This window comes from Cibotium barometz, chromosome 48 (assembly GCF_041138505.1).
Source record: "Cibotium barometz isolate CiBa-2024 chromosome 48, ASM4113850v1, whole genome shotgun sequence".
Classification (NCBI taxonomy): Eukaryota; Viridiplantae; Streptophyta; class Polypodiopsida; order Cyatheales; family Cibotiaceae; genus Cibotium; species Cibotium barometz.
Window position 1 is genome coordinate 1021795 of NC_141093.1, and position 13834 is coordinate 1035628.

Genomic DNA, 13834 nt, shown 5'->3' on the forward strand with positions numbered 1-13834 from the left:
CTTGCTAGTCCTCAACTGATGAGTCCATAGCTCTCTTATATGGATCTGTTGGTTGATCTTGCTGATCTTCAACGAGGATTCCATCTTGATTTTTATAAGTGAATATTTGCCGGGTACTATGAGCTAGGAACTATCGAAAAGGCCCCTGATGAGTGAACAGGTGGTGAGAGCGTTCTAGTTGCCAATGATGCCATAGATACTCCGATGAAGGAATGATTAGAAATTAAGATTCAACTGGATACTTGGAAGTTTATGATCAGTAACACTGATTTCATTAAATGACTGATTTAAATACATTTGAATCTGGTGAGCTACTGGCTCACCACGTGGACTAGACAGACCACATGGTACGCTACGGTGTGCCATGTGGCCTACAAAGCACCCATGGTGCCATCTAGTTGGCACCACAGGTGCCAAGCGTGGTGCCCACGTGGAATGGTCCACCTGGCAGTAGTCCACGTAGGCACCACGTGTAGTGCACCGCCCACATGGTGCCACATGCATGGCGCACTACACGTGGCTACCATGTGTAATGCCCACACTTGGGTATTACACATGGCAACCACGTGTGATGCCCATCGTGTGGCCTCACATGTGGCACAGCCATGTGTGGTGTGGCCATGCCACACATGGCTATTTCGAGCGCGTGCCATGTGTTGTGTGGCCATGCCACGCATGGCTATTTGATGCCTCCCGTGCCCACTCTCGTGCCCCCTCCACCTCCTCTCGCACCCTCCTCAAGTACCCCCTCTCCTGCCCTCCTTAAGTACCCACTCCACCTCCTCTCGTGCGGTCCCCAAGTACCCACTCCACCTCCTCTCGCACCCTCCTTAAGTGCCCCCTCCACCCCGAGCCTCTATCAAGCCTTCCCTCCTCAAGCGCCCCCTACTCAAGCGCCTCCTCATCCCATGCCTTCCTCAAGCACCTCCTCAGTTCCTCCCAAGCACCCACTTCTATGTTTATTTACGCATCATGACCACACCATCATTTAGAGGAGCTTACCATGGAGTGTATCATCTTGCAAGGATACATGGCGCTTAATGAGATGTACAAGACTGACTCAATCAATCCCAACTTGTACCAAGCTAGAGGGATTTTGGGGAGTTTATTATTGGAATTGAACCAAATAATCAAAGAAAAGTAGAAAGACCTGGCAACGATAGATATGTTTGAGCTCAGAATATCAAGTGCAATTGCTTATTGGAGGACATATAGAGTCATTAATGATGAGAACGAGCAATTAATTAGGAATACAACCCAATAAATGGTTGCCCGTCTCGTAGAAACTTATGAGTGCGTTTCCTAACTAAGTATTGAGGTTTGTAATAATGTTGGCATTACTTCATAATGCAACTTCTTTGATGTAGAAATAATGTTGGCTAGCACTACTTCATAATGCCAACTTCTTTGATGTAAGTAATAATGTTAACACTACTTCATAGTGCTAACTTCTTTAATGTATTTGTCAAGTTTTTTAGATGGTTATGTTTTTTGATGTTCATCTTGTAAACCATGATGAAGGAGAGTACAAAGAGAAATAGGAGAGAGATGACTGGATGCTAGTTTCAAAAAAATTTAAAAAATTTAATATATATATTTTTTGGAAAATATTTTTTTATTTATAAAAATTATAATTAAATTATTAAAATTATAATTAAATTATAAAAAGTATAATTAAATTATAATGGTCTAATTAAAAACGGCCAACTTTTTTAAGGGTGTTATTCACCATTCAATACTTGTGTACTCCCTACCTATTGTATCGTTCTTTTTTGTTCGTGTGTACTTCATTTTTGCTCCTCTTTACAATGAGTTACACAATCACGTTCCCATCTTCTAAGAAAGAACTGAATTTCAACAATGGACGGGTTATGGTGAGTGCAAAGTTTTTACATCAACAAGTATCTCCCCACTCATTTTGTGGATTGTGGCCGTGGAGATTCCTATGGTGATATTGCATTTGATCCCACCGACCATGGGAACACGCCAAAGAATGGACTCCATGGAGCATAAGTATGATCCCCACTGGTGGAGGTCAAAGTCACAAACCTCTAACATTGCCTTCCTTGGAGTATGTTGACGGCGAAGCCATTGCCTAGGTAGTTTCAAGTGTGTTAATGAACTTTGGCGGCATCGTTTAAAGAACCACAGGGTATCAAATACATCACATTTTATTGGAAGCATGCTAAAGGCACCAACCAATTGGAGAGGAGTGCATCAATGCGTCTGGGAAGCTACTTTTCCATTACTGCTCAATTCCAACGATGTGCATTGCTACGACGAGACAATGAGCAGATTAATGATACACATCGGCACCCATCAATATAATGTATGTGCATGCACATCAAAGGCACTAACTAATAGGACCAGGCAAATGGTGTCCAGGGTGCTAGGGGTGGATCGCAATGATGGGGCAAGGAAGGTTCAAATGTGTGTGGCAAAAGAAATCGTCATGGCAGCACTAGTGCAAGAAGGTGGTCCCTCACATTTCATTAGGGAACAAGAGCAAGAGTTCATCAACATTGCAGAGGAGATGGGACCACTAATGGAAGACAACTGGTAGGCTAATCTGGTTGGAAAATTTGGTAGTAGGTGTTAAATAGTTATTAAAATCTAGATAAGATGCATTGTAATATTTGAACAATTTACTTTTTAGGTTTCGGAGGTTAGTCACTGCAGCCCGGCAAGGCCCTTCAAAGGAGAGTTTTGGCTTCGATGCACTTCTGAAGCTGAAGCGAGAGTTTACTTTATGACTTCTTCCATGGAAGCAGGTTCCTAGGTCAAGGGTCCCTAGGTGAGAAGTGCTATGTTTTCAAAATGTCCACCATCGCATCAGGTGGATTTGGTGAATCGAATGCAACGGACCGCTGGCTCTGGCGACCTGGGACATGCGTGGATACATCAGATTGGGTAACGATGGCTTTTCATGTATATGATCAAAGGTAGAAAATTACTAATGTAGAGTATTTAGGTGGTTAGAGCAAGCTAATTGTACAACCTGTTAAATGACTATCATTTTCACGCAGCATGTAGGATCTTCTCACCATTGCGACATGTGAAATGAAAGAGGAGGATATGGAGGCCCAATGTCTGTTCTCGGAATGTATTAATAAAGTGATGGCCAACCATGGTTGTGAGAGGGAAGATTTCTATAGTTTCATGGCAGACGAGACTCAGGCAAACTGGAATGCAATTCGTCGACATGTGTTCAATGGTGGAAAAAATAATGTCTTGATAGATAGGGAGAGGTCTTGCCTATTTCATTGGGAGCAAAGCATGGTTGCCCACACAACAAAGTATATGTAGGTTACGTCTCAAGCAGAGCACAAAGCAATGTGTGAGAAGTGGCGCATGGCTCCTACCAGTGAAGCTGCATCAATGGAGGCTTGATTGATACGTCAATGGTGGCACAGTGGTCATGTGATGGACAGGAATTTGTCAGCCATGGACTCTTGGTTGAGCTGGTGGGAAGTGTGCATAGCACATTGGGGTTCAGTCATGATAATGATAGAGAGAAGTAATGATGGTCCAAATACCCCAAGAACAAACCTAGCAGAAAGTAAGCATGGAAGTTGGCTCTGGCAGGGGAAGGATATAGACGAAAGATTTCTCTTTACGATGCATGTACTACCGATATGGCGAATGAAATTTGCAAAGCACAAAGGCAGTCTCTTACACTCAAGGCAAGCACATAGATAGAGGCCCAAGCTTGGAGAAACTAAAAGAATAGTGCTCTACAAGACCTACCCAAATGTTCTGGAACAGTTAATCAGGAAATTGAAGGAACACCCATGTACAGGGTGCCTACTCCTCTCACTAGTGACAAAGAAAGTGCATGTCACAAGAGATTGTCAAGGGTGGTAATTGATATGATGAGGCCATGCATCGACTAGAGTACAACACACATGTAAGAGACCTCAAGTATTCTGAGAGGCCATGGAAGATCAATTTCAAAGAACACGATACAAGTAGAACTCTAGAAAAAACTATAGAAGTCATAGAGGGCAATGTCATTGAGCGTAAGGTGAATGAAGCAATGTGGGCAATCTGAAGTACATGCATTGGCATGCAGCAGAATGCCTCATGGGGGTAAGAGGGTGGGCAACACATAGTCAGATCTTCTAACGGTGTGTCTGCACCGTCCTTTGAAGGCTATCGCACCCTAATGGTCTCATTAGATAATGGATGTGATTCTACCGCCCTTTGAAGGCTATCGCACAAGCACCCTAATGGTCTCATTAGATAATGGATGTGATTCTGCCACCCTGACCATGTGCTTCATTATTATATTCTAGACAACAACATAGACCCAAAGCCCAATCCACCCCCCAAGAGTAGTTGCTAGATAGGAACGAACCTCACAAACGAGGAGGTATATTCATTATGGAAAGGTGGATACTAGGTGGAGAGCAAGAATGTAGAAGGTGTTGTGCCCACCCCATCGCGTAGCAGTGGGGCTTCAAGGTTCTTTACAACTGTAACTTCAAAAGATCCGCCATATGGGTCCACTACTAACATAGAGGCTGGTGGGTCCAGCATGCGAAATGGCATAAGAGTCAAGTACCGCACGTCAATATCAGAGGAAGTAGCTTTAAAAAATGAAGGCTGCTTTGAAAATGAAAGCTATGGTGGTAGAAGAAGTGCAGAGAGTGGAGCACAAGTATGAAGTTTTCAAGATCACATTGCACGGGGATGATGCACACGTGGGAAAATATGATGTATATGTGAAATACGAACTGTCTTGTACATGTCCAAATTTTGCAGATAGAGATGCCAAGAGAAAGCCGTACCTTGCATGCAAGCACTTGTACTTCATTTATTTACGTGTGCTAGGCTTAAGCTAGAGCGAGAATATGTTTATCCACCAACCTATCCTATATGACCTTAAGCTTTATAATGCCTTGTCTTGTAGGAGATCATACCCTAATTTAGATATTTGAATGCAAGGATAATCAGTTTAGCTTTGATATTTTAGGATAACCTTTGTGGATGTCACCTCAGAGGGTTCTATTGTGCAATGTCTATCTCCTTCTAATACATACTCACTCTTTCCCAAACAAGTTCAAAATATGCATTTTTTTTTGTTGTGCCAAAATTCGAGGAAAAAAACCTTTATTAATAACATTAATAAAAAAATATAGTTTTTTATTTTGAGTGTTGAAGCTCTCCCACTACTATAAATATAGTTTTTTATTTTGAGTGTTGAAGCTCTCCCACTACTATAAATATAGAGGCAAGCTCCAAAGCAATTTGTTATACACCATTTCCACCAAGACTTGTTAGTAGAGTAAGATAACCTAAACCCTCCTCCTTTTTGTTTGTGATGGCCTCATCAAATGTTAGCAGTGAAGTTGTTGCTGCGCGTGTCCAGAGGGAGAGGCCACCGATGTGGAGATCAAGCAGAAGACCATAGATGGTGCACAAGCATGGAAAGGTCTCACATCCTTTCCACTACCTGGAAATGATGAAAGAATTTCTCGAGTTCAGGACAAAGTGGTGGGCTTAATTGCAATTTGGCGAGTCCATGGTTTTATTGATGAATTGTTTGAGCGTGTCTTGCTAGAGGAAGTACGAATGCATATGAACACCGTTCGCTTGCTTTGTGCCTATACGTCGGAGAACAAGCGAGGCCCATAGTAGTAAAAGATGTTGGTTTTCTCATTTCTATATTTGGAAGGTGTATGTGAATAAACTTGGTTTTATTTTCAGTTTGAACCAATAACCCCGAGGTTGTGATGTTGACATGTGTTTATGTGTTCTTTCTCGCTCGAAGTAATTATGACATTTTTCTCTCTCTAACTTGCTTCGCCCCTCTCTCTTCATGGAGGGGGGCTCTTGCTCTCTCGAACTTACTTCGTCCCTCTCTATCTTGGGGGAGGGGAACATCTTTTTGGAATCCGCTCGCCTGATTCCCAAAAAGTGCTTGCTCGAAAATGCTCGCCAAAAAAGCCCGTCCCACGAAGAGGAAAAAACGATTCCCCAAGGAGAAAATCAAGGTTTCCAAATATGTGTGTGTGTGTGTGTGTGTGTGGTAGAGTATGTCCGAGAGGTGAGCCAAGGTTCATAATGGCAATCAAGGAGCATCAAAGGCAAGGCCACCAGCTTGGAAAAGTACTAAAAAATAACTCACCTTATGTATCAATCTATTACATATTAAACATGGACAACCAAGGCACAAGGAGAGGAGAACTCAAATTTAGGAATTTTGGGAAATATGCACAATTTTGGGACAATTCTTTGTTAGATCCAATACAATGTTTACTGTGCGATATGCAAGATTTATTATTGGATGTTCTCAACAAGAATTCTTTGTTAGATCCAATACAATGTTTACTGTACGATATACAAGATTTATTATTGGATGTTCTCAACAAGCATTTGAATAATGCGATATGATTTATATACTATTGTACATTTGTAACAAGTGTATATGATGTTGGTGGTGGGATGTAAATTTGCCTGCACACACACACACATGCACACCCCGGAATTAAGCTTGTTTATATCACATAGCCTCCAGTTGACCATCAAACACAGAAACTTTAACAAAGAAAGGATATTCAATGTAGCTTTAAGTTGTAAGAAAGTCTAGGTGATAGAATTAAAAAGATCACCATCTGTATTGAATCAAAATTCTTGAACAATGGGTGAACCATAAATCTAAAAGCTTAAGAAAGCCTTACAATCTGAATAATGATCGAACTATGAGTTTGGTAGCTTCATACAACATTGCTAAAAGATTACGAAGCTAGTTGCCCATATGCTAACAAATCATTCTTGCTCAATTGCAGTGACATGTTGATTCAATTGATTCTGTTTGGCCTTCAGTATTATAGCCTTTGGAATCTTGATTTTCTCTGGAAGTCGTCCACCCTTGGGCTTCCATGCCCAAATGATGCAGCTAGTATCTTCCCAGCACTGAGGATCATTTCTGTTCTCTCGCCAATACTTGTTCCAGCAATCCTTATAAACCTCCACATCACTTGCATTCTTCTTCTTTGAAATTGGTGCCCAATATTGTATCTGAACTTGTAGTAGGTAGTTTATCGAGTTGTTATTTTGATCAACATCACTTGTTGTCACTCCCAACCATATTGGGTAATTTGCATCACAAGGTTGTACAAGCGCAAAATCTCCTTTAGACACATCAAGAGTCGGGTTGAACTCTTCAGCAGGTTTGTTGCGCATTGGACCACAATAATGGTCCTCATTTACATCAAACCCTTCATCTACATTATCCTCCACTTGAAGGTTAAGAGGCTCAGCTTTTTCACATACACTCCTTGGCCAAAAGTCATAAAATCCAATGTCTTCCCTTGCACTAGGGGTTTGCATGTTTAGCATAAGATTCTCCCAATAGGCAAGGACCGGATTGATCCACTTAGCATAATCACTTTGGTCTCCTTTCTCTTGCAAGTGCTCTTTCCACCAATTGACATGTTTTTTTAAGCCCTCCACAACCTTCTCATTTTCCTTAACATACTCAAAGGGTGGCAATACTTTTGAAAAACCTTCAGGAATCTTGGGTCCTCCCTGGTCATTTCTCTTCCATAACTCTATACCGCTTTCTGGTAACCAATCAACATTTTTGGGGTGTACTTTGTATTGCATCAAAGGTATTCCATCACTCATATAAAACCTGAATTGCAATGGCTTTGAATGTCCAATCAAGCTATCGGCTCCATCATGTAAGCATCCCTTGACAAAGCCTTTGAAGTCTGCCACCTTTTGTAGGAGAAAGGGTGCTGGATGCGTGCTAACACACTCATTAAAGATCTTCATCAAATGTGGAAATGTGAAAATGGTTTGTTTCCTCAACTTCTCAGAGAAGCGACTGAACAATGCATCAATATCTTCATGAGTATGACCAACCATAAGAAAACCAAGCTGCACCATGTCAAACACTCCTCGTGCAACCAATAGGGATAGATAGGCAAATACATAACGGTTCTTATTTTCAGAACCACAATTGTCAAGTTGCAACAACAACGTCCTTGGCAATCTCTTAAAAAATGTCCTTGAATTTGATGGCATTAAACTTGAGGCATTTCCATTGCCCCTATCTTGCACATGTGTGTTAGTATGAAAGACTGACTGCATATGTGAAGAACAATTTCCCTCTATATCCACATTTGTTTCTGTCTCTGCATCTGCATCCTCAATGCTCTTCTTGCAATATGCATTTCTCTCCTTCAGTACTTCCATATGCTGATACAGGGCCATAGTAGACAAAACATAATCAAAAAGATCTGTTCGTGGTTCAGCATCTGAGTTTTGTGAGCTCAAGTCACCATACATGTGTTGCTCTCCTCTTTCTAAGTTTCTTAAACATTTTGAGAGAGATGAAATTGTGAAGTTGGGATCACTTGGCCATAACCCCAAGGCAAAGTGACCATAAGCTGTTTGTCCATGTCCATGAGTGAGCATTCCTGTTAAGGATACTGGAAGCCTCTCAACCCCATTGAGAGATTTAGGAACTGGTTTAATTTGTGGTATGGAAGTCTTGCTCTGGTCCATCTTATCATGTATAATACACAAATACCTGTTTGGGTTCATTTCGAAAGAGCTCCTCCAAGCATAGTATAGATTTCTACAACTCATTTGTTTCAACATGTGTGCCCTTCTTTGTGCCATGTATCTGGCACGCTCCTCTTGATTTTTTGTTGATTCCAACTTGACCTTGATTGCCATACAAATGTCGTATTTTGAGAAGGTGCTGGTTTTTGATAAACTAATTGTCTTGAACTCTGTGTTCCACAATCTTGATAATGATGGTTGTGACAGTGGCCGGTATTCGAACGAGACAAGTGTGTCATTCACTTCACGCAATATGTCCACCTGTTTGTACATTGTTGGTAGAACACGTTGGGTGTCTCACGGGCTCCATGCATAGTTGTCCTTGACCTATGTGGCATTTGATCGGCATTATTATCTATGAAGCCCTGTATGATTGATTTTTCCATCTCAACATGTGTCATGCCCTTCCGTATTATCCCACTGTTGCCATGACTGACATTACATGCACCATTCAAGAACTTCTTTCTGAGCCTATAGAACGTTGACTTACCGATGCCATGCATTACATACCATGCTTTACTACAAACCTTCTTCCCATCAAATGTGAACTCAAAGCACTCATCTTGACCTTGTCTATAGGCCATGCCCATGCAATCTAGTACAAATGTGTATCGTGTACTATAGCTCTGTCCCCAAAAGTGTACCCTAGCTTGCATGATTTTGGATCTATCTCCAATTTGACAACATCGGTTCTCGCAACAATCAGTGGTTGCGACGTTGTGAATGTTTGCAACATCACATTTTTTGCCAGCTCCATGGGTTTTATCATAGTTTTTCATTACCCTTACCCTATGGACATAGCTCCTTTTCTTATTTGTCCCTTCAATGATATCATAGTCAGTGATCATGGCATCATGGTGTTTGTCATCAGAACTATCGCCATCATTGCCCTCTACATCATCATCCTCTTTTTCATCACTTGAATTGTTTAGGCTGTCAATATTTTTTTGCATGAAGTGATCTTGAATACCCTCATCAATAGAAGAAGATTCTGTGTCCTTCACTAATGGTTCACCATTCTCAAATGTGAGTTGCCTGATCGGCCAACTAACCAAATTCAAACCTGAAACACAAGTTGAACTTGGTGTAAAGATCCTTCTATAATGACACCCAAGCTACTCTCCCCTAGTTCTCTACAATTTATAGCCTCGTATGGGTGGACCATCAATACTACTCCATTGCCAAGTTTTGTAGATCTTTTGTCATCCCCCAGAGGATGACACTTTTCTCTTTCTAGCTCTCCCTATCTATAAAGTGATCTTCTTGATCAACAAGAAGTTTCGCAAAATTATCCTCTTTGGTATTAGTAATGTCTCTGTCCATAACAAGGTTGACCAATGGCCATTTGATGATGCTTCCATTGTTGCTTGAGACATTGTTCTTGCATCCATTGTGGCAAATGGAATGAGAAATGTGTCATCAAAGCTTTGTTGAACATGTATTGCTGCACATGTCTCACCAATGAATTGAAAACCACATGTTTGAGATGCATCAATGGAATGAATAACCCCGCGTGCCTTCCTTGCAGAACCATCAATGAGAAACACTGAAGCACTTTATTTTAGACCCTACAATCCCTGAGAAAATCAAAATCTCAATAAGAAAGACTGAAGCGGCTCTCTAAAACATTGACATAACACTGCAGATCTCATCAATGCTTACTTCCAGTGTGCTCGTCAAATGGCTTTTATGGAAGGAAAATATATAGGTGGAGGGCCTGACCTAGAGATATTAATTGAGAGAGCTCTTTCCAGACAAACTTCAAGCCCTTCTCCAGCTGCTACTTCAAGGGCAATTGATGATGCAGTGATGGGCACTCCAATGTTTACAAACAGGATAAATTTCAAGGGTGAGAAAAAGACTATTCGAGCTAAACGTCCACTTCATGAGGTCCATGAGGGGAATGTAGGGAGCTCTAGCCACCGACCAGAGTTTGTTTATGTGACAGTGGATAAGCATGAAAAAGGGCAAGCATCAATAAATCCAGAAGAAGGTGACGTAGCACTTCAATCATTAGAGCAAGATATTCATCAGACAAAGTGGGCATTGCGCAGGATTCCGATCTTCAATAGAGTAGAATGTAGCCATTGGGTAGGAGGAAAAAAATGTAGCAGAAAGCTACGAGGCGGAGAAGTGGCACCATGCTTTTGGAGTGATTGTCAATTATCTTCTTGGAGGAAAGAAAAGTACTGCTATTTCTGTAATAATGATGTTCGACACACTTGGAAGCCTACAAAGACAATCTTACATCCACCTGCAAGTGTTCCTAATGTTTGGCCAATAGCAACAGGTACACACTTGAAAGTCAGGGAAGCTCATGATTTAGTAAAAGCTGGATTTGAGATTGGTGTACAGATTCCAAATAGTTTGCTTCAAGAGAGTGAACAAAACAAGCAAAAAATTCTTGAGGAAGATAAGCAAAAATACCCCTATCGAAAAGGTATATCTAAAGCTGCATATGCACAGATCAGTGCTGCGTTAGATATGAATGTAGAAATTATGGGAGGACATGTTCAAATGGAAGGGCAGAAGGAAATATTTAAAGTGAGGGAAATCCAGAACAAAGAAGCCCTACCCATTGAAGTAACCATTTAGAACCACCCAATATGTTCGTGTGCAGAATTCAATGATAGGTTGGTCAAAAGAAAACCATATCTTGCCTGCAAACATATCTACTTTGTTTTCCTGATGATTCTTGGACAGGATGTGAACAATAATATGCATATCCATCAGCCAAAGATTCCTAATTATATTTTGAAAGAGATGCTCACAAGATCTCAGAGGAGCCACCCACAACAATTATAGGATATACTTATAATGTTTTGAGAATATTTTGAGAATATCAATTAAACTTTTTGTACTCTGTGCGCTATATAAATAACACACTTATATTGATTGATTTAATTAAGTTCAGTGTTATGTCAATGTTTTCAGTCATTTAATAATTAAGTTCAGTGTTATGTTAATGTTTTCAGTCATTTAATAATTATTCATCAGGGGGATATAAAATTTAGCAATGATATTGACACACAAAAAGGGCTACGCTCTGCAACACATCGAGTTGTTTATAGGTTAAAAAGAAACTTGGTCAATTTTATTTCTTCTCCTTATGCTTCTTATATAGCCTATTGACTTTAGTTTTCCTTTCCATTTGGAATTTAGATGGCTGCTGAAAGAGGTGGATAGTGGTGTAGTACAGGCCATACCACCTCTTGTGTTGTTATGGATTTGCGAGGATACTCCACGATATATATATGCGGATCTGCACCTTGGGAGAGTAAGTGTTTTCTGTAATCATGGTCATGATGATAAAATGTATGTATGATGATAAAACGTTTCTATTTTTGAAATGCATGGTTAGCCTCTATCAAGTGTTGAAAAGACAAGATGCCCCTGGTGGCTAGACATGGAGAGGTTTGTTGTGCCAGATGAAGAAATTCAATTACATGATCAACACTTAGCTATATTGGCTAAGATGACCATAGTGGAGGGTTCTGATGAGGTAACCATAAGTTGTCTCTGATTTTTGCACGATGATAAAGTTTTTTGATGAGGTAGTTTATAACCATAAGTTGTCTTTGTGCAGAGTATACCATTGACTGCAGTGCGTGGCTGCTCTACGAGCTCTCATGCCACATCTATAGCCTCTACATCTAGAATGCACCCTCTACCAGTTAACCTAGGGAGGGATATAGTGAGTCAAGCATTGGATGCAAATAGGAGACAAAGAGAAGTACATCAAACAACAAGTACTTCGGGCAATGTACATGTAGCCTCGTCTATGATCCAACCAGCACCTTTGAAAGGTGATATCATGCCGTTAACAGTAGTGTATGTTTATTGGGGTGATAAATATTTTTCTCTTACCAATCAATCTTCTTCTGTGTTTCTTCTTGCATTGTGGGAATTCGCAGGCATGGTATATGCATTCAATACCTCCATCGAGGACCTTGCAAGGGACTGTAAGAACATAGAAGGGCCATCCCCTCTATTCAAACATGTTTTGGAAGCCATGAATGTGCTTTGTAATAAAGGAAAAGTCCATGGGAAAAGGACTGACTATTGTGTGGAGATGGTGTTTGTAGACTTCCCCTCAAACCTCGTTGTTGAGGGTTGTTTGGGACACAGAGTGCCACCTTGGAATGTGGTTAGCAAAAGTCTATATGAGGCAACTTTTCAATTTGTAGACTTTTGTCTTAATGATCATGGCTTCATAACATGCCTTTATACAATGGAAGAAGGAGTGAAGATAGAGCATGAGGCAACATCTAGAGGATTTGTGGTCTTTCATCGACAAGTGGTCAAATGCACTCCACCAGTGGGAAAGAAGATGGGACAACTTGTAACAAAGGTAGCTGCACACTTCTCTTCTACAAAAATTCTTATGTCTATGTCTATTTCAACTTATAGCCTAAGGAATTCACTACTATTTGAATGGATTTCATTACAGGTTGCATGTCTTATTCTATCTGTTTTTGTACGCTCAAGTACACCAAGGCAGTATTTACGGATGTATGGAGATAAGGTGGAAGAGCAAAATCTTGGGAGTGAATTAGATCTGGAACAAGACCTCATTCAAGATATGTAAGGGATCGACTCTGGATCTGTGATTAAAAACAATGTCTATGTATTTAGGGTTTAGGTTTTTGGGTCTCTCATCTCTGTGTTTATGTAGTGTTCCTGAAGAGGATATGGTAAAACGAAAGGGAAAGCCTTGGAGAGGTGGTTGCCAAAGAGGGCAGAGGCTATGCAAGTACATAGTATCTCTCTTTTCAAAGACAGGGGATACTATTGTTGACTTGTTTGCTGGGACTGGAACTCTTGGACTTATTGCAGCGGTCATGGAACGTAATGTTATTATCTTTGAAAAGGACCATCGCATATATAATAAGCTATTGGAGCCATATTCTACAAAGGTAATTCCCAAATTAATAAGACAAGGCACTGTTAATACCCCATAATCCTCTATAAATGCAATGTTCATTAATTTCTTGCTTTTTTGCAGTTTGAAGAAGACAAGACATTTTGGATCTTAGCATTTTTTGTGAAGACAGAAGACATTTTGGATATTAGCATTTTTGGTGGATGTAGCGTGATATTTGAACTTTTTTTTAAAGACATTTAAAGACAGTTTATATATTAGCATTTTTGGTGGATGTAGCGTGATTGATGAACTTTTTTTTAAAGACATTTAAAGACAGTTTATATATTAGCATTTTTGGTGGATGTAGCGTGATATTTGAACTTTTATTTAAAG

At 40.4% G+C, this 13834-nt stretch overlaps 1 protein-coding gene across 1 annotated transcript; it reads left to right on the top strand.

Moving 5' to 3' along the window:
- The first annotated feature begins 11983 nt into the window (after positions 1-11983).
- LOC147610687 (uncharacterized) lies at positions 11984-13587 on the top strand. The gene is made up of 5 exons (XM_086785083.1): positions 11984-12079; positions 12164-12928; positions 13028-13161; positions 13253-13425; positions 13583-13587. Exons 1-5 carry the CDS (start codon positions 11984-11986, stop codon positions 13585-13587), a joined length of 1173 nt encoding a protein of 390 aa, XP_086641209.1.
- The last annotated feature ends 247 nt before the right edge of the window (positions 13588-13834 follow it).

Bases quoted from the DNA above. Each gene is read 5' to 3' on its own strand.
- LOC147610687 (XM_086785083.1), top strand. From the start codon at position 11,984: ATGGAGAGGTTTGTTGTGCCAGATGAAGAAATTCAATTACATGATCAA. The intron at 12,080-12,163 runs GTAACCATAAGT...GTCTTTGTGCAG, and splicing joins TAGTGGAGGGTTCTGATGAG to AGTATACCATTGACTGCAGT. The intron at 12,929-13,027 runs GTAGCTGCACAC...ATTTCATTACAG, and splicing joins TGGGACAACTTGTAACAAAG to GTTGCATGTCTTATTCTATC.